Genomic DNA, 25,692 nt, shown 5'->3' with positions numbered 1-25,692 from the left:
TGGGATCGATCAATTATCACGGACAGGACTATTCTTGCGAATAAGCCTGATATTGTGATATTGGATCGATCGCAGTCGAGGGTATTTCTTGTGGACGTCACCATACCGCATGACGAGGGTCTCGTGAAAGCTGAAACCGAGAAACGCCGGAAGTATCTCGACCTGGCGCATGAGATCACCGACATGTGGGATGTGGCCTCCACTGAAATAATCCCAATTGTTTTGTCCGCAAATGGGTTAATTCCAGTCAGCCTTTCTAACAGCTTGAGGCGGTTGGATTTCTGTGGCGTGTCGCTTCCAGCACAAATGCAGAAGGCGGTCCTGCTCGATACGGCACGTATTGTTCGCCGATTCTTGGACCTGAGTCCCTGACCCCGGCCGACTGTGCCATTGCCGGGAAATACCGTCTCTCCCATTTAAAAATTCAAAATTAATTTTTTAGGCCTTGGGAGAGGCGAGAGTTTAAAATAAATATAATAATAATAATAATAATAATAATAATAACAATGACAATGGCAATGGCAATGGCAATGGCAATGCAAATACTGAAATGAAAAAATGCAAATACTACTAAATGCAAATACCGCCTCTCCCATTTAAAAATTCAAAATTAATTTTTTAGGCCTTGGGAGAGGCGAGAGTTTAAAATAAATACGAAAATAATAATAATAATAAACGAAGTGCAAAAAATTAGGCTGTAGAATTAATTCTAAATTAAACGACCACTTGAAACTTTTTCCCATGCTAGAAAAAAATCTGTATTATAGGTTTAGACTATTCCTTTATTATTTTCCATCCTCTAAGATTATAGGTGTCAATCATCGTCCGTGACAGCTTACAACCTTGACAAACAATTTCAAACAAGCACTGAATTTTATTTTATTTTTAAATATAGTTAAGTAAAATAATATAATGTAAACAGATTAAACTTAATGTAGTATTAAAAGAAAAGGATAATTTTCAAGATAAAGGTTCAGCCACGGGATGTTAAACCGGGAATAACCAATGAGAATACCTCCAAATCGTACATTTTTACCTAAGCTTGACCATCTTTCTAGCCATTTTCTAGCTCAAAGTGGCTGGAGAGGGTGTCTCCACTTGGTGCGCAAAATTGCCTCTGTCGTTTCCTAAGAGAACTACAAGGTTTTTCAATTACACAAGTTACAATCGAAAGACTGAGATCAATGTCTACTGGCAATTGTGCTACCAAAGCTTCTGTGTTGTGCTGAAACTTGGAACCTGGAGGTGGAACTAACATTTCTGCACAATATAAAGGATTCATTTAAAATGCCTTCGCGACAATCTGAATAACAGATCGGACTACTTCTGGAACAGTGTTGCTCTGCGGCATGCGAATGTGTGCATAATCAAGGCATATGTAATGCGCCGACACTTCCATTCAGTACTGCCAAGTACAGTACCTACTCCTTATCATAAAAGTAACGTAACCAAAAATTTTAGTGAAATTGTGTTATCTATCTTCTTACGCTGATCCTATAGAACATATCTAGGATCAGCGTAAGAAGATTTACAACCCTCTTTAATAAGCTTTTTCGTACTTAATTTAGTTTCAATTTTATTGTTAACCGTAATTGACATTTTCTGTTAGCGAAAAAAACAAACATTAGGGGCCAATATCTCGAAAGTTCAGAAATGCAAATGCGTTCGTTAGTTATGATAAGGAGGGCAGAATAAAAAAAAAGGAAATTCCAAAGCATCGATCATTGTATTAACTACATATTCCATATCTTTTAAAATTCCATTTCAATCGTCCTAACACGAGCTAAAGATCGAACCCACATTTAATTTTTGTGGCGTCCCTATCCCAAAATAAAAAACCTCTATTAACCGGCGAATACTGGCTCAATCTAGTCCCGGCCTGCTGTAACGGGCCGTGAATCTTTCCCGCGTAAATCTTAGGTTTTCGACGGCGGGTGGTGCGAGGGAGGCAGGGACGATTTATCGCAGAATCCTCTAAGAATAGTCCCTTTCTCTACAATAGGTGTCTACTCGCCGCTCCTATCTATTGTAGTGATGAGAATGGGCAGCGGGTCCATCGGACAGCAGTCGATTTTATGGTAACTTTCCAATATATTATTATCGTTTTTTGGTTTCATTCTTAAAGTGTTCATTCATTTAATCATTTCGAGTCTGCACGTACTTTCTACTCCATGATAAATAAATAGTACATCAGTTTTTTATTCTCTTTATTAATTATGCTTGTAGAAATAACCTATTAACACGAGACGTTAAAAGTGTATAAATTTAATATTTGTCACAATAAAACTATTATTATTTAACGCTACTTTTAGATACAAAATTTACCTTTTGACTATTTTGTTTCTCAATCCTGCCGAGTTCAATTCTCACAGTGAAATATTTCGAATTCAGTTCTGATAGATAGACAATCAAACATTAATTATGTGTCACTACGCGGAAGACGAGTGAAAGCCTAATATTATGTGCAGCCAAAGCAAATAAAGCTTGACGCTTTAGATTTTCGACCTTTGTTATCACAAGGTGCATTGATTTGAATTTAAATCTTAAGTGTCCAGCCTGATATGCTCTTGGTCCTGTACATAAAATTAAATATTATAAAATATAATTATAGTTATTGTAGTTAAAAAAGCGTTAGAGCGATGCTAGACAGGCGCTGCGTTGCCGGTGTGTTGCGTCGTCCCAACTCTATGATTTCAACGCACTGAGTGCCACACGAGCTGTGCGGCGGCGCATCTAGGATTGGCAGATGCTGACTTATCATTTCCGGGACAATTCTACTAGGCTAAAGGAGACGGGCCGAATTCGGGACAGTAAAAAATAATTACTTTACACAGGACAAGAGGAAAAATTTCGAGACTATCCCGGATTCCCGGCCATCTGGCAAGCCTAGGCGCAACGTAAAGCCGAGTACTCACTAGCGAGCTGTAACCGTAACCGTTGCATGTTATCTTACCAAAAAACGTAGTGTACACACAGTGTGTGGTTCGCGAGAACATTCGCGAGCAGAACGTGTGCGGTTCACAGTGAGCCGTCTGATTGAAGACTGTTTGAAGCGTACACACTAGAACCTCGTTACTGTATCTGTCACGTTACAGTTACAGCTCGTTAGTGAGTACCCGGCTTAACGCTGCTTACTTACGCAACGCAACATCCTTCTCCGCTTCGTCTCCTGTCGCCTTGTCCGACGTCCACACGTTCCGTCAGCACGCGCCATTTCAAATCACCATGTAGTTTCATGTTATATGTTGTACAACGCAGCGTCATCGCTGCATTAACTAAACTATATTTTTGTTTTTGCGTTCAGTGGTTAGGCAAAAAAAAAAAGGTATTGAGCAATAGTGCGATTGGACTCTGGGAATTACCAGAACGCCGACACGTCGTTTTAAATGCGTTGAAGTACCCATATTACGTACATCAAGCAATATTATTAAAACACAATAGCAAATTATATTCCAATTAACCTTAGCAAAATAAAATTATTCAATCTAGTTTAGTCAGAGAGTCTACTAGACGCCATTAACTGATTAGCGTTTATCAGATCAATGACGAATTAGAGACCGGATCACCGTGGGGCGAGGGTGATTTTAGTTAATCGCCTTTAGCCTATTGATTTTCAGCTATTTCTTTAATTAATACCCCGAAACAGTATCTCGGAAAACCTAAATTAAATAGAAGCTAGTTTGGCAATTATTCATGACCATATTAATTACACTGAGGACTCTGCAAGTGACACAAATTCAAACATTGAACAGGAACTAGATCCGATTTAATGTTGGTTCAGTGTAACCTTGGAGTATGTACAGAATATAATATTTGTAAATAAGGAGGTTCCAAAGCAAAAAAAAACAGTTGTCTTGATAATTATAATTATCAGGAACAGCAAGAAGAACCAATAAAGAGATCCCCAACAAATGATGGCAATACTTTCTAATCAGGACACTGCAGGAGGAACGCTCGCCTTCTTTCGAGGACGGTAACAAGCAATTTCGATCTATTATTGCAGAGCACTATATCGTACGCTTAGTATATAAAGCTACATTTGATCATATTTCAAAAATTATTTTATCACATGAAAGTCATTAAAATAATGCGAAACACATAGAGCGAATTATGTATGTTAGATTTTATAACTATATTGCAGCATAATCAATAAGTTATCGACTAATTTAGTTTGTGAATTTGTCATTTTGCTAATATGACCTAATAAGGGTGCGAAATAATAGTTTAAGGCATGTATTTAAATGATCATTTTATATTTGCAAAAGCAGCTGGTAAAAAATTAACGGTCATCTTTCTTAATGATTGATCTTTTTTCTTATACATAAAATAAATTTAATTAATGTAAATTTTAGTCTATGCTAATGTTTCATTTGTATTTGTGTTTGTTTGATCTGTTGTCTCAGGGTGACGCGCGCAGTGACAATGCCCCTCAAATCTTTGCGTTTCAAAGCTCTTAATTGTATAAATAATATATAATATAATAATATATAAATAATAAAAAAAAAAATTAATGTAACTCCAACACAACGTGAACTGGTTAAAGCTGTATCATATCTAGTAAGAAATTCTGAAAGCATCGGAACAGCGACCGGAAATTGATGTAATAATAACTGACTATTCCTATACGCCAATAAAACTGTTTTCGAATGAAACGTGACTAATATAAATTACCCAATTTATTGGTCCGCGACAGACACTCGAAACGGTGTAAATATCGGAAATAATATATTTTTCCTGTTTCTATGTATAATAGGTATAATTAAACTTTGTATTAGTTAATTTGATTTAGGAAGCATTTGGGGTTTTCGATGAACTTTTCAAGCTTACAAGGTAGAACAAACGTCAATAATAAGGTTTACAGTCTGCTATAACGAGCAACCGATTTCGAGGAATCGGTATACTAGGATGGGACTTTCAACTTATGTTTCAGTGTGACGGGCGCAGTAGCAATGCCCCGCGGATCTTTGCGATTTAAAGCCCTGAGCGGCGTTGCAACTGTTATGGACAGACCTGTCGCTTACCACCCGGTGCGCGACTTGCACGACTCGTACGTCCCGCCACTTGGTATCACTGGTTGGTTTGGGCTTTCCCGATTGCTACACATTGGAAATAAAACTAGTTGTGGACCAAATTAAAAATTCAGTTGATTTGTTTGAAAAAAAAAAGAAAGGTCTCGAAAAAAGTGTGCCCGAATATTTCGAACACTTCATTTTCATAACTTTGGTGAAATAATCAACGTGCGAATTGTCTCCCAAAATTGTTCGAATATATGTACAGTATTGCAACAATTCAAATAGTCGTCGTATTTCTATCAATCGTGTGCTCGGTCCATTTCAATGCTCAAAATAGTGATCCAAATGAATGCTCTGAACAATTGTTCCACATTCGAATTTCGAATATTAGTCGCAATAAAATGTTTTCAAAGAACATGCTGCATGGAAGAAAATAAACAATGAAAGAGCCCTAAGCCTCGATTACTATCAGAAACGCTGTCACGAAAACTCACACAATCATAATATTAAACACAATTAAATTTTGATAATGATTGCGTCTTTTCTAATTTAAAAACATGGACTGTTAATATAATTTCGAATTTACCCTATTGGCATATTGTGGTTCAATACTTATATGAAAAGTTAGCTGGAAGAAATCCCTTTATGGGACAATTATGAGTTAACGTCGACTTTGTACATTAATATTTTAAACTATTTCTTAACATTTGTCATTTATTTGTGTTATAATAAAGTATTTACATACATTACACTACATACATACTTATTAATGCAAGTTACGATGTTTTGATTTTATATTACAATTTCAAACAATGTGCTGCCATCTTGCGGTCAATAGCTGAATGATAACGAATTCAAGACGCTCACTTAGTTCTCCAAAAAAAGAGGAACCATACTGCAGATATAAGGTTTACTTTCGTTTCTTATAACAAAAATCTATTACAATAATTTATATACAATTAAATAAAACAAGACAACAATGATATGTAGGTAACACCACCATAGATAATATTACAGGTGCAACTTAGTACTTAGTTAGCACTTAATAAGGCTTTTAAGGCTTTCGAGGTTTTGCGCCAGATAATTAACAGGACCATAACGTACAAAACCAAAATGGCCGACTGTATGTAGCTCAAGTATGTTGAACTCTACGTACTGTTGGCACACGTGTCACGGTCACTAAGAACGTCCACTGTATTTATATAAATGCGGCTCAAAGTCAATCAATATTTCTACTAATTAATGTGGGCATTAATATGCCCTTAAATAGTAATCAAAATTCAGAGTGAGTATAATACTGCATCACGTCCACAGCGTATTAGATTATTATGTTAGTATGTTTGTGATCGTTACTAAAGCAACAGTTTTATAAAGCCTAACAACCATGTCACATCCCGTTCCGCGCGGTTATCGCTGCATTGGAAATGGTGGAGGAGCTATAGTGTTGCCGCTATGCTTCGGAAGCAACCACCGAGAATCACGATTGATAACAAACCTCACAAAAGTATACCTTTTATTCGACATTAAGATATTGACATAATTGTTACGTGACGAAATTTAAATGATGTATCATTAACCATATTGTCAGCAAAAACCATGCGAAATCTCATGGGAGTGACCTGTTTAACTCTTTTTAGTTGTTTCTACATTTAATATTATAAACAAACATGATAAAAACGGATAAAAAGGTAAAACTACTTACTCTTCACGGGGAACCTGTCCATGAGTAGTAATCAATTATGATTTGCTTACCTATGAAATAAACATATTTTTATTTAGAATTTGAGTCGACTTAATATTGATGCATTGGCGATACACGGTCCAGCGTAACGTAACAGGAAAATGTACTTTAAGTACTACTACAGCATAAACCTATAGCCTTTGAGCAACTACATTTCCAATTAAGCTTTGTAAATTTTACGACGTAGCAATGGAAGTCCTTGGCGACACCGTGAACATTTCTATAAAGGAGTGACTACCGAAAAACTTCGAAATGAATCTATGCGCCGCATATTTTTGTTGTTGGTAAAATTGCGAAAGGATTAGAGTGCCACTCTTTGAGAAAATGAACTTGAAATTGTAAAAAATAACCAATATAGTAATCTCAGTATCGAAATGAGGAAACATAAGAGTTTTTTACTAATACGACTTGTAACAGTCACTAAAGTGTAAACGACTTCGAATAATGAGTGTTAGTAGAAACTACACACAAATAACTAACCAGCTCCTGTGACGACACTGCGTTTTATACGTTGGGAATGTGCACCAAAGCATCACTCATCACTCAGTTAAAAACAAAAACTGTCAGCGCGAAAACTTTTTTGCAAGCTCGCCTAAATAATCGCTATTTACTCTTGCCTTGAAAAGGCCCAAATTTTGCCTGCAAATTGGCCATATACTGCGTCTGAAAAATTTGCATTTGTTCTTACTTAACTCTTAACTCATTATATCAAACTCTGTGTAAAAGTGCTTAATAGTGCGTGAAAGTTTAAAGGCCTATCAAATCAAACATGATTTTGTACTAAAAAAAATTGCAACAAACGTCCGCATTAGAAAACCGAGAATGATCCAGTCGGTCGAACTTAACGAGGCTAGAACTAGTAGTAAGATTTGCGAGAGAGTGAATTCGACAATAAAAACACCGTGGATTCCGAAATTTACGTTTATTCTCATGTATACTGTATACTGTAACCTTAACATGTCATAATTATTCCCATAGCAGCGGATTTTAATGAAAATGAAAAAGAGTTAAATCAGCATGTAACATTTTGAATATCACATTACACGAAATGTAGAAGCTACTAAAAAGTTGAAATTTAAAAAATTTTAAGCCAATAACATATCGTTCTGAAACACTGAAGTTATTATATACATATAACAAAATATTAGTCTCAGAACATCCATAGTATGCAATGTTGATTAAAACAACAGTTTCGTTTTGTTTTAGCCTTCAGTTTAAGATACGTGCGTGTATACATTTTTTTACTTTACTTTGGGTGTATCTCATTTTTACAGGTGACGGCGCGTAATCGCGCGTTTGCGTTCGCTAAGCGTGTAATTTTACCGCTTCCCACACACGAATTCGCTGCGATCTTTCAACGCATACCATAAAATAACACATTTTCATTTGAACAACGGAAACCTCACTACATATCATATAAAATGTTAAGCACAAAATGTATGTCGTAGAAATGCAATATAATCCTTCTACGTTAACTGTAAGTACTGAACAAAACCACGAATACAAAAAGCAATCGTGCCGGACTGCCGCTGCCGCTATTGTTCACAATATTGTGGCTCCGCTGATCGAACTGACTCGTGCTCGTTGCAAAATGTTATAATATCAATGTAAATACATACTCGTATATGCTAAGTGCAAACGCAAGGTTTAAATGAGTCGAAATACATGTCCATTTTTTATTAATTTATTTGTTTTTATCCAAATAGATATTGCTAGTCAATTACTTATACACCCGTTTCAATGCAATAACGTACATTTAATTTAAATGTCATGAATATTCAAAAGGTCACAACTCTCATTAATTACTTTAAAAGTTTTATCGCGATTTGTCGCGAACGGGAGATGGGGTGAGTTGCGGGGTATGAAGAAAGGAAGGGGTCTGTTCCCTAATCTGGGGCAATTAATTAAAAAATGTCCCCGGTTGCAGGTACCGCGGCAAGAAGGAAAATTAAGCTGCCCAACTTCGTGACAGGAGGTACGTAATTGGCTACTTTTATAATGTTGAAAGTTTTAAAACATTAAAGAAAGTCGACTTTAAAATTCTAAGCCTATAAGAATTGATTGGTTTGCGTTCGACACAATGATGTTATAAAATTAAGTTTGATAGATGAAGTTCCAACTGAGATTTTAAATTAGGTTCTATAAATTGCATTTTTTTCTGAGGGATAAGGAGACAGTGTCAACTCTGTCACTAAATTAATATACTCAATCGGAGTTTGTCCAGCAATTTTACTACTAAATTCGTAGTTTAAAGGCATGAAATGACAAAGCTATTCGTCTACCCGGGCTTACATCGGAGATCCTTTAATTAAAGCTTTTGGTATGCCCGATAACAGAGAATTTGAGCCAAGGCAAAAGTAGGCAATAAAAGTCAGATTTATGAGAACAAAACTGTAATACTGAGCTTTTAGTGAAATCAAAGAGGATTTTTTATTATTGTTTAAGAAATTTGTTTGGTTTTACGTAAATGCTGACACCAATTAGAAAAATAATAAGAATATTTGGTATCTTTGTCATAAGTATTATAATATATAACCAGTAATTATAAATATTAAAGATACCAAAACAATGACAAATAAAGTAAAAGGAAATCTAAATAATCGACTCAAACTTACATTAGAGGTCACAAAAAACCATTGCGGCAATTTCGCTCGATAGCCAAGTACAGACGATCCTTACACGATTAGAATCCTAATAAGAAATACAGAGATAACAGAAGGAATTAGCATATGAATTTGGATAGTGCGTTCACTAAAAAAACTATTTGCCAAACATTGCAAGCATATAATTTACTGGAATATTACAATACATATAGTAAAGCTATTTACCAAAATGCCTAAATTAAAGTGTTGAATTTGAGGAGAGAATCGGTGTAGATCAAGGTTCGCAGTTGAACTTTTGAATCAGTTGAGGACACAGCTACACATCAATCGACTAATTGCCACCACGATACCTTTTCAGTGTGTAGAGTGTAGTGCTCAATCAGTTAGAGTGCTGAAGACCTTAAAAATTGACTAGAAAAGACATTTTTGATTAAGAAACTGGACGTCGTTTTGTCCAATCAGTCTTGATCGATAGACGTAAACCTCGGCGGCATCGGCGTCTACCATCTAATGTCAGCCTGTTATTCTTCTTCTCCTATGTAAATAGTGTATGTGAAATTTGTGACCTCGTCCTCGGGAAAAACACAGCTATCCTTTGCAATATCCCGTGCAGATGAACTTGAAAAAATAGCTGTTTCTTTGCCTGACAACGAACCTATCGACAAAATCTGCCTAACGATACGTTACTCGCCTTATAGACGCTTTCGCCTCCGTAACAGGCTGCCTAGTCCAAGCCATCACAAGAACACCAACTGCAAAATTGGCAGCCACTTGACAAAACTCTAGACTACGTTACCATATCTGCCAGTTGAACCGTATTCTTCCATTAATCTGCCCTTAAGAAGGTTATCTAGACTGAACTGATAGTGTCCATTAGAGTACACACTCAATGGACACTATCAGTTTCGTATAGTGTTCATCAAATAATTGTATTTTAATTTTTTAAATATTTCATTTAGTTATAATATAAACTATTAAATCTAATAACGTAAATACTCTCACTACACTTCAAAAAGAGGCGAAAGAAAAGCTAAAAATTCGAAATTTTAAAACTCTGATTGTAGTCTAAATGAGATACATCGAGTAAAAAAGATATAGAGAAAAGACTATAAAGTTAAGTACGAACGTAAAAAGATCCAAAAATATAGATACTTAAATAAATAATTTAAATATTCACCTCATCAACAGTCAGTGCTCATTTGATATGAAAAGTGATAAACCTGTCCTGGCCGTGCGTGATACCGATTGCGAGCATGTCCTCAACCGTTATTCTTGTAGAACGAATTCCCCATTTTCAATATTATTCCCAATAGTAAGAGGTATATTATTTTGAATAATAAGTCTATAGGTTATTCTTGCATATAAACTAAGCAGAAGCTTGTAATATGGGAGTGAAGACAATGAAATTAAAAGTTGTTTATCCACCCCTTAATTTATTTTTTCCAACTATGTCCTTATATTTTTTTATAATTTTGGCGTGATGGCCCTAAAAAAGCCATGGTAGCCTAATGGTTGACCTACTGCCTCTCAAGCAGAAGCCGTGGGTCCGAATCCGGGCTCGCACCTCTAAGTTTCTCGGAATTTATGTGCGAAATTTTATTTGAAATTTACCATGAGCTTTTCGGCGAAGGTAAACATCGTGATGAAACCTGCATGACGAAAAAGGTTTACAACTCTTAGACAATGTGTGTGAAATCCTCAACCCGTATAGGCCCAGTGTGGCGACAAGGGCCAAAACCCCCTGACAGGAGATCCGTGCCAGCTGTGGAACGTATAAATGAGTTGATGATAATGATGGTGATAATGGTCCTAGAAACCAATTGCGGAATCATATTATAATTGATCCATCATATTCACTTGACTGGCTGAATACAACGACGACTGGAGCAAACGTTTAGAAAAATAAGACTATCTTTCATGCAGATATAAAGGAACACAGTAGGACCGTACTTTTCTTATTCACTAGTGCATTGACTTTTCACATTTTATGTCATGAAGCAAAGCTGTTTAAGTGCTGAGTAACAGACTTATTTAGCATGTTCTGCAAAGAAAATAAGCTGTTTCTAAACTAATAGACCGAGTGGACCTTTGCTAATTGTAACTAAAAATGGAGGTTCACATTTAAGATGACGTGGACGCCCCGTGAAATTGAAAAGAAGAAGAGAGACGCCCTGAAAACGTGGTAATGGAGAAGAATTTTTCGGGATATTTTAGACGGAACTTCGTACAAACATCTCCATAATCCAATAACTCGGCACCAAACAGTGTCTATCTATTTTGGTACAAACTCGCATCTTTAAATACGTCGGACGTGTCTAGGCGGGATAATGAATTTATTTTGTCGTGCACGGCAGAGTAGAAGGCACTAGACTGCGCGGAAGCTCGCCAAACCTATAGATCGGTCAAATAAAATCTGGTGTGCTGGAGTGCACCAAAAAATCCACCAGCAGAGGGTGATGATAAGATAGTTTTGCCCTCCTGTTTGCCGCTACCTCGGCGCATTCAGGTAGACTCCGGTGCGACCTGTGAATTCCATCGCATACCAGTGAATATCGATGCCTTCCGCCGCGGTATCTTCTAGCGATCTCTTCGACACTATGAGAGAAATCCACTGCGATACTCCCAGGTCGATCATATACTGAAATTTATACCTTATTTCTATTTAAATAGCATAAAATATTAATAGCCTTTTCGGTTTTGCCCTGGCCCGAAGAAGACATTTGGAAAAAACTAATTGAATCTATTGAAAATAATGTAATCTGAGACTTTTATTTAATTAGAAGCAGACATGCATTAAATAAATACGTGATTTATCTTACACACTCTTGGTATATCGGATAAACTATTACTTACACCTCTTCATTGATTTATTATTTTTGAGTCTTTGTGTCCTGTTGATCTTCGTTATGCACTCTAAAACAGAGTGCCTCCCGCACCGATAATGTTGTCCTAACATTAGCTCATTTGCTCCCAAGTATTATTTTATGAGTTATTTTAGTGTATACTCCAGAGCCGTACACTGTCAAGTTGAAGTTGGATTTCGTTGTCAAAGTTCAATACGGGCATGGACACAGCAAAGTCCATTGGGTGTTAATTGCGTATATAAACGAGCAATAAACGCGATATACGGAGACAAATCTGAAGTTAAAATGATATTGTGTAAGTAATTGCAGTATATTTGACATATGCGGGGAGCAATTAGTACGACCTGTAGTAGGTTCGGTTATACGTAAGATAGATAGATAATAATTTAACAAATACATAAACGAGTGTGTTTTTATTCCACGATTCTCGACAGGACGTAACTTTGAATGGGAGAAGTTTGTTTATTTAGGAGGGCAGAGGTTCCTCAAAAACAGGAAATTGACCAATTTCATTTTGGTATAACGACCTACGCGCACATAATGTCTTATACGTGCAAATAACGACCCACATCCATAATCTATTTTTTGTTGGTTATCGCAAAAATATTAAATACTCACAAAGAAGTCTTTATGTCAAATCAATCAAATCATTACCACAACATAATTATATTTAATATACTTAACCCATCGAGTGTATAACCAGAAATAGAGACGAAATAAGGGCCATATATTCCTGGTAACACATTAGCGATACAGTATTAGCGGTACTTATAAATATCAACTCTCGTTTGCACTGAAATATAGACAGGCCAACTACTGACCTGTGTGTACGTCTCCGTATATTCCAAAAATATTCTGTATTTATTGTAACAAAGATAATATCTCTAACAATGCCGTACTGTTCTATTAGGTGGTGTAGGAAAAACAGCAAAACATATAATTACAAAACAAACAGAATCACATTTCAACGGTAATTAAACATTAAATATGTAATTTTACAATTTTCATCCATTATAGCAAAGCTCAAGTTAACTGGTCGTTTTGAAATGAAACAATTGACGATACCCATTGACGACATACGTCAATTGTTCCGAACTCGGGCTAGCCACTCGGAGCGCAGTTGTCACAGTAATGATGTGGCTGAATAGTTTTCAAACAAATTAAATGATATTTCGTCTCGGTTTCTGGTTATATACTCGATGACTTAACCATATCCTTATCCTAAAAAGATTTCATTTAGACAAAGGAGGGTCGTGTAGACCCCAGAAACTTTTACACTTTTAATACGTTGCATAAAAATAAGAAATAGACGCCAACCAATAATGGCTTTAACACTTAACAACATGCCAGTGACGCCGAGGCAAAGCGGTATTATGTAACGCTAGAAGTAATATGTATGGAACTACACAATGCGTTAGTATAGTCATTAGGCGCTGTCCTGGCATACACCATACTTAATAAATAACACGGATTCGCATAAAACATGTGAGATAAACTTTATGTAGTAACAGCAAAAATGATGCACGTTTCGCATAAGCTCGTAAGACACGGCTCGAAACAGGTCGGCAACCAACCTGCTTCCTTTGAATTTCCAATCGCGTCTGTATGCAGTCGATGACGGCTAATCGGTGGCGTGGACACCCGAGCGCCTGTGTCTAGAAATCCGGATATCCGTGTCGACGGGCACTCCGATCGGAGACGATGGCGGAGTGGCGACAGACGCCGACCAAACGGTCGTATCAACTCGGCTTAATGCGACAAGTATGGTAAAATATGATCAACGCCACAAACCGATTCCATGTTGATAAGTGACTCCCTAATGATCCCCTCGCCACAATAATTACACTCCTTTACATAATTTTAGGTTTTTTTCTAAATATCAATTTGTTCATAGTGAGAATGCTGGGCGGGGGTGAGCGGTGTGCCATAGCATGCCTGCTGCTAGCCGTCACTGCCGTCGCAGTAGCGGCCTCTTACGATCGTGAGAGGCTTGAGATCGCTAAGCAGATCCTCGAGGAAGTCCCACTTACTGACGGGTAATAATTATAATATATGTACTATACAATCACATGAATTACCTGGTGTCAACTAAGGAATGCCCTATTTTATGAATCAGTTCGTAAACACTCAGTTCGTAATTGGAAAAAAGTCATTATCTCAATTCTCAGCCCCAAAACAACCAAGAATCCAACAGAACAATGTCACGCACAACGATACAAGTAATAAATTAAACAATTATAGGCACAATGATCTTCCATGGAACGTGAGGAAATTCCTGCGCAACCAGATTAACGAGTTCAACCTGGACACCGACTTGACACGCGTCGAGCCTTGGTCCATCTCCAAGTACTCGCACACCGATCTCCCGCGTCTACGTGAAGGAATGGTCGGCGCACAGGTAAGCACGATTCACTCCCGTAATAAAGGCACTTAGTATTGGCGATCATAATTTTAGAAAATTCGGTATTGTCGACACCTAAGGTGACGCCGCGCCGAAAATCCTCTCGTCCAAATGAGATGCATCAATTACTGCAGCATCGATGATTTGCGTCACGAATCACAAGCGTGAACTTTTGGACCAGAAAGAAAAGAATGTTATTGATATCTTTGACGATGTCACGACTTTATTCATTTTTGTTGGTATATAAAGATGGCAAAAAGGGTAGCACCATTAAGCAAAAAAAAAAGAAAGATGGCTCGTAGACTATATTTAGGCTGAGATTTATAAACAAACTTTGATTTCCACTAAGCAAAAATGGCGAGTTAGAACTTTACCTAAGTTTAAGCAAGAAATCAAATTAAGTAGTTTCTTTGTCAGTCTCCGGCAAAGTTCGTTTTACAGATATGAAGAACTTACATAAGTCGCCATTTTTGCTTAACTGAAGTCTAAGTTCGTTTTATAAATCTCAGCCTTAGTCTCTTTAGCCACCTTTCTGCTAAATTCTTTAAAAGCCGTCAGTGTGAAGGTTGAAATTATTTTCCATCTTTATGAAAGGTTCAATTAGCATAAGCGTGATACGATGCGTGATCCGAATTTAACAGGTTTCGTGAAATCCAGTAATTACCAAATCACGTGGCGTTGTGCGTCAACGCAAATCATGATGGATTAACAAACGTACTTTGTTGATGCGACAACGTGTTTATGGTACCCATATCATAAGTAGATATTTCAAATGCAACAACATAGTGAAATAAATCTAAAATTTGGAAGCATAACAAGACTTGATAAAACAATCAGTTTAGATAGCAATGACTTGACGGGGCGTTCAAAAGTGCTCACCTCACTTCCACCCTGTGTCGCGGGTGTCATGGATACACAAGATAAATAAATGAAGACTATACAAATATTTCACCCGGCGCGGGAATTGAATCCGAGACCTCTGCGTGGCCGACCAGCAAGGCAATCGTACCGACTCGGAGATATATATATATATGCCTCTCAGGCAGATGTACGCAGGCAGAGGTCTGGACTCGAAAGTCCAACCTCGTTTTTCGAAATTTATGTGTGAAATTTAATTTGAATTTCCTCGTGAACTTTTCGAGGAAGAAAAACACTGTGATGAAACCTGCACGTCGAAGAAGGTTCACAACCCTTGGAAAACTGAGAAGTCCTCTACCCGCATTGGTCCAAACAGCCTGGCAGACTATGGCCTAAAACCCTTGCCGGAGACCCGTGCCCAGCAGCCCCATATCTTATAAACATTAGTTTTGATTATAGTGACCTTCCCTACCGACCCTTACGAGAAGGGCACTATGACTAACCCCAGATCAGCCTGTGCCCAGCAGTGGGACGTATAAAAGGGTTGATGAGGATTAATCTTCAATGGGGATATTTCAATTAGAGCATTTGGTCATGTTGCGCCATCGGCCTCGAAAAGGGCTGTCTACTGAAATATTGTAGAAAATAATTATTGTGTGCGAAAAATTTATCGTCGACATAAATTTAAATCTCCCCACTTACGCATCGAGACAAAACCCGATCGCGGCGAGTAACCCTTTAATCCCGGCTAATATGGGACCCAGAACACTTTTGTTCTTTGATTTCATTAGCTGCAAAATTAAACCCATACGCCAGACAAAAACAATTCCATTGTTAAAATGTAAGGTTTTGCTAGCAATTTAGCAAAACCTTACATTTTAACAACATCGAATAAATCCTTACAATGCATTATTTTGTAATGTTCTCTGGCCTATTTAAGTTTACTAGAGGAAAGAACAGTCGATGCACTAAATTTATAGATACGTATATACTGCAAGTATATACGTATCTATATAATGTATTAAACAAAATGAAGTTACATATAATTATGCGAATAAGTCTGCTTATTGCGTGACTAAATATACTATATCTGATGACGTGGGATATGTCAACTGGGTCTCAATTCTGTGAACAGCTAGAAGTGTCAAACTTAAACTCCATCTGTAGAAGGTTTCGGCAAAAAATTATTAAAACTACAAATTTTTTCTTCATGTCCGAAGTTTTAGTTCCGAAGATAAAAGTTAATTTTATAAATGTTACATGAAGAGATTTATTCGATATAAAAGCGCATTCGATGTTAACGAGCGACCGAATTGTAGGTAAGCATCCAGCCACAAATAATAATTGAAAAGCGAAAAGAAAGTGACGATGAACATTGTCAGGTTTCACGGACGATTTAAATTCGGAATATAATTTTGAATATATAAATTCCGAATGTTTTACATCACAACAGCAACAAAACATCGTTCGTATTCAAATTAAACACAGATATCGTAATTGAAAAGGTGGAATTGTCTTTTCGCAGTGAATAAATGAAGTGCCTCCAGTGAAAAAAAGGGAATAACTCAAAATCGACAATTTTCAGGAGAGGCAAAAACCATACTTTAATTGATTATTGGTTGTTCTCATTTATTATTAGCACTTTTTATGATTTCTAGCTTTAGATCATACATCTATGCTTTCGTGGCCAGGGTTTCCCTAGTGCGGGGTTATGAGTATGAGTGTGTTCGCGTTATTTTTTTGAGTTTTTTTCGAGTAGAGTCCTTGTTTATGAGCGCTTAACGGTAATAACACTAACTAAAATAACAAAACTTTAAGACATATAACGACTTATTCCCTTAACTGCGACAGTCCTATGGTTATAACAATATATATGATATTAACCATATTGATAAAAGATATAAAATCGTTAAACAATTAAAACGAGAAGAGTTTTCTGTTGCGAACTATTAACCAATAGCAACACTGTATAGTCGCAGTTATGACCAATCGTATCCAATGGATCAAACGGAATGCTCAATGATACCTTTATGCACACTAAGGTATAAGGCAATAGCCGCGTTTAGTCCTACTTTTTTGCCCGTCATTATGGAACAATACGAAAAGTGTCTTTATGTAAAAATATATCTGTAGTTGTTCGTTAAACTTGTATGTATTTTTTTGAGTTGAGAGCACTTGTACCTTTAGACCATCGAGTATATAACCAGAAATGGAGACGAAATGTCATTTAATTTGTTTGAAAACTATTCTGCCATATCATTACCGTGACAACTGCGCTCCGATTGACTAGCCCGAGTTCGAGTTTCACTTCCCACACCACCGAATAGAACAGTACGGCATTGTTAGAGATATTATCTTTATTACAATAAATACAGAATATTTTTTGGAATATACGGAGACGTTCACACAGGTCAGTAGTTGGCCTGTCTATATTTCAGTGCAAACGAAAGTTGATATTTATATATGCCAGGAATATATGGCCCTTATTTCGTCTCTATTTCTGGTTATATACTCGACGCTTTAGACTGATAAAAAATGCCCGATAACTAAAATTATTCCTTTAGAAATAGTGAGTTATGTCTTTAGTGCAACAAAAAAGACGAGGTTAGGAGACTGTTAGAGAGATGTTCATTTAATATGTTATGTAATCGGACACGCTGAAGCCAATGGTGCAATAAAAACAACAGGGCATAACGTAATCGTCTTATTCCGTTTTTCACTGGAGGTACTGATATGAATCAGTCACCATTGTGATATACACGATATTTCACTTGGCAAGTTCCGCGCACTTGATCTCAGCAATTGCTGAATAAGTAGGTATTTTTTCGTTTTTGTTTGTTTTTAAATTTTATGTTAAAGTTCATTATTATTGCATAATGAATGCATTACGCGTAACCAGGCCGACGTCGGCCGTCGGCTGTGATTTACCGGGGTGCAAAACAAGAGAAGGGTCCAGCCACAGGTCCAGCCGTTGGACACCTGTACAGACGGGTCTGTCTGATAGAGAGGCGGATTTAAACAAATGTAGCGTATTTTCCGTATTAATCCGCCTCTCCCTGGTAACCAGTACATAAATAAAAAGCTAAATAATTTAATTTAGACTGGTTAGTGATTTTTTGTTGCAGACATTTCGTTTCAAAATTTCGTTTAAAAATAATAACGGTGGGTGAGTAATAAAATGTCAACGCCTTCAAATATACTAGAGATACACGATGCAGCAAATTATGAAAAAAGTCACTAATAATAGGGGTTAAAGTATGAAATTGCCGATTTGTACTGAAAATCTAAATTGTTTATTTTTTAAATTTTTAACAAATTTATTTAATCAAAATAGTTGCCATTATTATCTATACATTGCTGCCATCTAATGGGAAGGTTATTAATGCCTTTGCGATAGAACTCCGACGATCTAGACTGCACAAACTGTGTGAAAGCATTTTGTACTGCCTCCTGGGAAGAAAACTTCTTGTCACGTAGATAATTGTCCAAATCACGAAAAAAATGGTAGTCCGTTGGAGCAAGGTCTGGTGAATACGGAGGATGACGAATGGTTTCTAACTGCAGTTCCTGAAGGGTCAAAATGGTTTCTCGTGCTGTGTGAGGTCTCGCGTTGTCGTGGAGCAATAATGGTGAAGATCGATTCATGAGTCGGGGCTGTTTTACTGCTAGTTTTGTCAACATGGTTCGGAGTTCGGCACAATAGACATCTGCCGTTATTGCTTGACCAGATCGGAGAAAACTATAGTGAATAACACCATGCTGAGACCACCAAACAGTTACCATTACCTTTTTATTGGTAAGTTTTGCTTTAGGACACTGTTGTGGCATTTGACCTGGGGTCAGCCATTACATTTTTCTTTTCCGGTTATCATAAAGAATCCACTTTTCATCACATGTTATAATTCGATCCAATATTCCTTCATTTCTGTACCGGTTCAACAAGGCAACACAAGTTTCAACACGCGTTTCTTTCTGCAAATCAATCAAATCATGAGGCACCCATTTTTCGTATTTTTTTATTTTATTGATTTGACGCAAGTGAGTCAATATTGTGGGTAAGGTAACGTTAAACCATGCCGCTAATTCCTGGGTAGTTTGACTAGGATCGGCTTCCACTATCTCTCTTAATTCATCGTTATTCACCTGTGTGGGCGGTCTTCCTCGTGGCTCGTTCTTTAAGTCGAAATTTCCATCACGAAAGCGTTTAAACCAAAATCGCACGGTGCGTTCATTAGTAGACCCCTCTCCAAACGCAGCATTGATATTGCGGGCTGTTTCTGCCGCGTTAGTTCCGCGTCGGAACTCGTATTCAAAAATCACTCGAATTTTCGCAGTATCCATCTTTCTTGTCTAAATTGAATAACAAAAACAATTGAAAGTCGATATTCAAATGTTTCAAATTTAAAAAAAAAAATCACAGAAACCATTTGAAAAAAGTTTCATTCGAAAACCTCAAACCATGAAGATTCTATGAAAATTCAAAGAACCTATTGCAATAAAACGGCAATTTCATACTTTAACCCCTAATATAATATGAAAAAATAGCAAAGTTACAACAAAGCTCAAATTTTTTAATGAATTTGTTCTGAAATTGAAAAATTATAATATCATTAAAGAAATTAATAGAAATACAAAAATTCTAGAAACGTTTGGAATTTACTTAACCTATACTAACAATAAGAAATAATGTTTTAACCATAAACAAACTCCAAACTCCGTGCTTTTTAAAATATTTTTTAAAGTAGATTCGGGTCTCGTGTAATAATAACCATTATTTATAATATATACAGCCAAGAAAATGTAATTTTATTTAAATAAAGCTTTCATATCCTGTAAATTTAAATGTAACGAAAACGCAAATGTCTCTCGAACGGCACTTCATGTCAACTCAGAATAAGTAGGTAAACTATTTTCCACTTACGAGAATTTTACTTATTACGTATTACTACTGTCCTCAATCCAAAATGTGTATAGTTTTTAGTCAAAACATGTCTATAGAACGATAACGTTTCTTTGGTTACATACGTTTGACAGATTAAAAGTATATAATTATGTATTACAATTTCTACTCTCTTTCTTGAAAACGGAACTTCGTTAACGAATGAGATTTAAACGAAATTTCGTCAACGACGTTACTTACTCCTTTTCGGTCGGGCGTAAGAATTTCGTTGTCATTTACAATTTTCGTGAATGCATGGAATGAATGATATTGTACAGGTCTTTTTTGATGTCAGCTACGGTACATGTGGGTTTTTACTTGAACTTAAAATTAATACAATTATTATACTTTATTTTTTTAATTTTACATTTAATATGTGGTTCATTAAGCATTTATTGTAATATTCATGCAGAAATAGAGAAACAAATAAAAATATATTTTTCATGTAATTAACCGAGACGCTATAAAATACTCATTGTCATCCGATTTGTTTGAAGAGTACCATTTCCCGCATATTATAAGTATGTTGAGTGTGTGCGTTGTTATAAGTGGCAAAAGTATGGCAACCTAAAATTTCCGTATCTTTATTTCCTTGCGTAAATGTTTAATCTGTACATGTTTTCTGAAATTTGCAGTAACACTCTTGCTCTTCGGCCGGCATGTAGAGCTAGAGCTGAAGAAGCAGCTAATTCAGTGCCAACCTTCTTTCAGCTTGAAGGTCATTTTCTCCCGACTCGAGAACAAAAAACAAATCTTGAACAACACCGAAAGCCACAACCACAAGCGTTTACTAACATTTGTGGTTATTGGATTTCTGTTTTGTGACTATGATGCAGTTGCAACAATAATTTTGAAACAAATCTAATAAATTTATCATTTTGAAGGGGAATTTTCCGAACGTCATAAAATTATCAATCCTGATGCAGATAATATGAAGGCGATAAATCTGAGCTATGTTAGATAGCCACCCCATCACAATTATTCTGATATTAATCAAAACATTAGATACTACTTTTACTAAGTACGTATAGCCTTATCAAACTTGTACAATTCGGGATTCAAAAAGGAAAATCGACAACTGAAGTACAGTGTTGTGTATAAATATAAACAAATATTTGACTTCTTGACGCACTATTATTATTATAATTATTATTATTATAGTCTTATTAACGGCAATGTTTAAAGTTAACTAAACTCCCTGAACAAAAAAAAAACGTTAACGTAATGCTGTTATGACCAAACAGGTTTCACGGTACTCGGGGAAGTTAGTTACCATCGATTAGTGCACTTAGAAAATTGATTGGGGTTTGTGAGGATTATGCCGCCTCGCATGGATTGATGTACAACGTCAAAAAGACTGAGTATATGGTCTTTGAGGTCGCCGGTAAGAAGAGTCCTAACAATGTGCTTCCCATAAGTCTCAATAGAATTCCATTGAAGAGAGTAGCTCATTTCAAATATTTAGGACACTATATATTGCCGACGACTTCAAGGACAATATGGATATAGAACGCGAGCGCAGGGCACTGTCGGTGAGGGCGAACATACTGGCTCGCAGGTTTGCTCGATGTACGGTGGAGGTGAAGGTCACTCTTTTCAGAGCTTACTGCACACCACTGTACGCGGGGGCTCTGTGGGCCAGCTATACCCAAGTCTCGCTCAGGGCCATGCGCACGCAATACAATAACGTCTTCAGGACGCTGATGCGGCTGCCGTGGTGTTGCAGTGCGTCTGCCATGTTTGCTGAAGCCCGTGTGGATAGCTTCATGGCAGTCTTGCGCAAAAGATCAGCATCTTTGTTGAACAGAATACGTGACAGCGGTAACAGCCTCCTGAAGACAATTGCAGTTAGGTGTGAGTGTCCCACAATGCGGCATCTCATTAATAATACAAAATCTGTTCTAGAATTTGAGTACTAACCTAATTATAAATTTCATTGTTGCTAACACTTATGGATCCTAGTTATCTGAATAAATGAATTTGAATTTGAAATTTGAATTTAGTTAACGCCTTCATTATTCTTATTATATTTAAACATTTACCTTTGAACAAAGCACGTTTTAATCCACCACCAGATTCATTATTCAACTGAATAATTAACAATACACAATGTATTGTATAATGTATCGAGGTAGATTGATTAACTATAAGCAGTATTCGCGTAAACTTGGAAAAACTAACCATATTAAATTTTCTGCAAAAATGCGTAGAGAAATCAATATGTATATTAAGATGTTACAAAAGCTAGAGTATGATAAATTAATAAAATTATAGACAAAAAAACTTAACTTTCATATTGACAACACACACACACACACACACACACACACACAAACGGTTGTAGTAAAAAAGATTACAAGCAACATAAACAGTTTTGTATACACGTTTCACACTTCGAAACTAAAAGAATTCTTTAGGTATTTGGTTAGCACAGCTATATTGCATAAGTTCTGAGGTAATGGCTTGTTCCAAATAACAATTTATAGCTCAAAAGAACACATGTGTTGTGCGGCATTCGGGAATCTTAGAAATCATTGTTTGAAGATTTAAATATTGTGTCTATTCTCTTTTTTACAAAATTCATTGAAGTGCGAAAAGAAAAAATATTATCTCCAATTTAAAATAACACGGAAAAAATATTATCTCCAATTTAAAATAACACGGAATGAAATAATAATTACGTACTGTATAATAATAATTATATATTTTATAACATCTTACAGGGCCCATGTTTGTAGAGATACATTTGCGTAACGTAGTAAACACACACACACGTATCAAATACGGACTGAAATTGGACTGCCGATACATTTGAGGAGGCCAATGAATGCCATTCATCAAGTCACGTGCGCACAGACATTAGGGCTAGCCAAACGATCGCTCTCTGCTTCCAGGAGCTGTGAACCGTGCCACTTAATTGATATTGAAGATGCGAGTAGTGCCCGACAACATACATCGTATCGATGTAATACCATCTATATATGTAACAAGTGCTACGAAACAACGTTCAACAAACGAAAAAGTATACGTAGAAAATTTTAAAATATAATATAAATAAAATTAAAAATTTTAGATAGATTTTGTGTAGATGCTCGAGAGGATAGTTTTCCAACTATCCTCACCTCATCGAAATTATCGAACTACCAAACCATGCACATAACTACTCAAAATCTTCAATTCGTTCATCCATGCATATTGCATTTTTTTAATTAGATACTCTTGACTTTATAGTAGTGATTACGATTTTTGTAAAGTTCGATTACAAAAAAAATTAAGATCATGGATACTTATAGTTACGAAAGTTCTCGTTCAAATCTTTTGAATTTTGTCGTGGTATAAACAATCGTAGGGTTTCATATGCATTAAAAACCATATTGTTTAGACAAACAATACCTTTCTCTGTTCCGTTTTAACGACGATGCGCTTCCCTTTTTAATTTAGCACACCGAATTCCAATGAATTAATTACGTTGAAATAAGGAAGAGTAATAATAAAACCATTGTATTAACCATTCCATATCGAATTTATGTAAATCTCTTGTTAATGTGATCACTCAACCCCATGGTATGACCTTACTTGAAAGAAGCTTCTCTTTGTGCTCGTTTGAAGAAAGTGGAGGCATTAGGCTGATAGCTATATGATGCACAAGACGTCGTCTAACTGCCAAACAGTGCTGTCGAATGGTCAGGGACACAATGGCAGGTTATCTCTAACCAGTTCAGATAGGCTTTGGGACTGCCCAAAGTTTGAAACTATGGGCGCTCAAACTCTCGCTTTTGCGAATGAGGATAAACACGAAGTTATTGTAAATATACACATCAAGAATGCCTTTAATATTATCTGGAAACTTCTAGAGCAAGTGCCATCATTCAATTTTTTATTTTATTTGTTTTCTTGCTTCTTCATCAATGTTACTCCACAGCTAGCAATTTATTTTTTGCTATTGAGTCTAAAGATAAGCTCACAAGTTGGAGCTCTACGGGACCATCCTTTATAATCCATCCGGGCTATAATTTGTCTGGCCATAGAAAAGGTCATTTCGTCTTTGGATTGACCACTAAATGTGTAGTATTTAGATGTGATGGAGCGATTGGTGGAAACCCGCAAGTGGTGCTGAATGATTTAAAATGTTGCTTGGCTTGGAGATAAACCCAAGCAAATATGAGCTCTTTAGCTGTGGTGCTGGAGACGTAGGCTTTTTGTCGGACTTTGAACATTTGATGCCAGGTGTACAACGACTGCGAACTCCCATCTGTTCGAAAGGAGTTATTGCAGCCCTTAAGGATAAAAGGTTGGCATTGGTTAGGGCTCAGGCAGCATTTAGGCAACTTATCAGCGCACGTCTCGCTTGTCTTGTTGCGGAACTCATCATGAATATTTTGAGAACATCTCCTACTTGGTTGTTCGAGGACGATGTAGCAAAGGCTGAACGATATACTGAAGTGGTCACTTGAATCCATATTAAATGTACGCCCAAATGAATCGCAGTGGTGTCAGACCGCTCTTCTAATTTGTCACGGTGAACTTGGGGTACATCGGTATCGAAAGATCGGTGTGGTAGCGTTCTTGGTCTCGGCTCATGGGTTTTTGGGACTAGTCACTCGTATCTTATCATGGTGATGATACCCGGATACCTTTTGTTGTTAAGGCACTTACCAGGTGGTCCATTATTTGTCCGGGTTATGGGCGGCCGAATAATGGCGTCATTCAGAGGGGATGGAATAACATTTTGTGTAGAAACTACACAAAATGCTAAACTACATTGCTATTGGGCAAGGCATTAGGTTTCAACGATTTTAGATTTTCACTTACGACTAACTGTACATAGGTAGGGCGAACTTGACTGCTGCGTTTACTGCAGATTTTAATATCGGACATAATGGGTATTGCATAGAAATGTTATTAGTTACTTAGCACCACAAAAGAAATGTTATTTGGTACGTTGTTGGTAAAAAATTTAAAATGATCATTATAGTCTCGTTTGAAAGTAAAGGACTTAGGGCGAGTTACAAATATTCTAGATATTTACAAATTTTTTATTTAAAAATTATAGTACAAGAGGATAATTCTACTGATTCTATCAAATAGAATCAAGGACAGGAAATCGATTTATTACTTGAACATTAACATACTGCAAGCTTATAACTAACTCCCATGATATTCAGCATTTCTTCGACACAAAAAGAATTAAAAAGTTCCAAAGTAAGATTTTTTTTTTATTCTAAAGTGAGTGTGCATTTGACCTCCATCTCACCTGATGGAAAGTGACGATGA

At 36.5% G+C, this 25,692-nt stretch overlaps 1 protein-coding gene across 1 annotated transcript in view; it reads left to right on the top strand.

The window, feature by feature from the left end:
- Window positions 1-25,692, top strand: part of LOC113228649 (dipeptidase 1-like) — a 234,544-nt gene that overhangs the window by 58,960 nt on the left and 149,892 nt on the right. The window contains exons 2-4 of the mRNA XM_026462009.1: window positions 8,681-8,728; window positions 14,115-14,256; window positions 14,462-14,618. Of these exons, the coding sequence (XP_026317794.1) occupies window positions 8,681-8,728; window positions 14,115-14,256; window positions 14,462-14,618 (347 nt within the window). The remainder of the gene's footprint in view (window positions 1-8,680; window positions 8,729-14,114; window positions 14,257-14,461; window positions 14,619-25,692) is intronic.

The sequence above is a fragment of the Hyposmocoma kahamanoa genome, unplaced genomic scaffold (genome assembly GCF_003589595.1).
Source record: "Hyposmocoma kahamanoa isolate Upper Pololo Valley unplaced genomic scaffold, ASM358959v1 100021, whole genome shotgun sequence".
Lineage (NCBI taxonomy): Eukaryota > Metazoa > Arthropoda > Insecta > Lepidoptera > Cosmopterigidae > Hyposmocoma > Hyposmocoma kahamanoa.
Note: the sequence above shows the minus strand (reverse complement) of the source record. Positions and strands in the feature narration are given on the sequence as shown.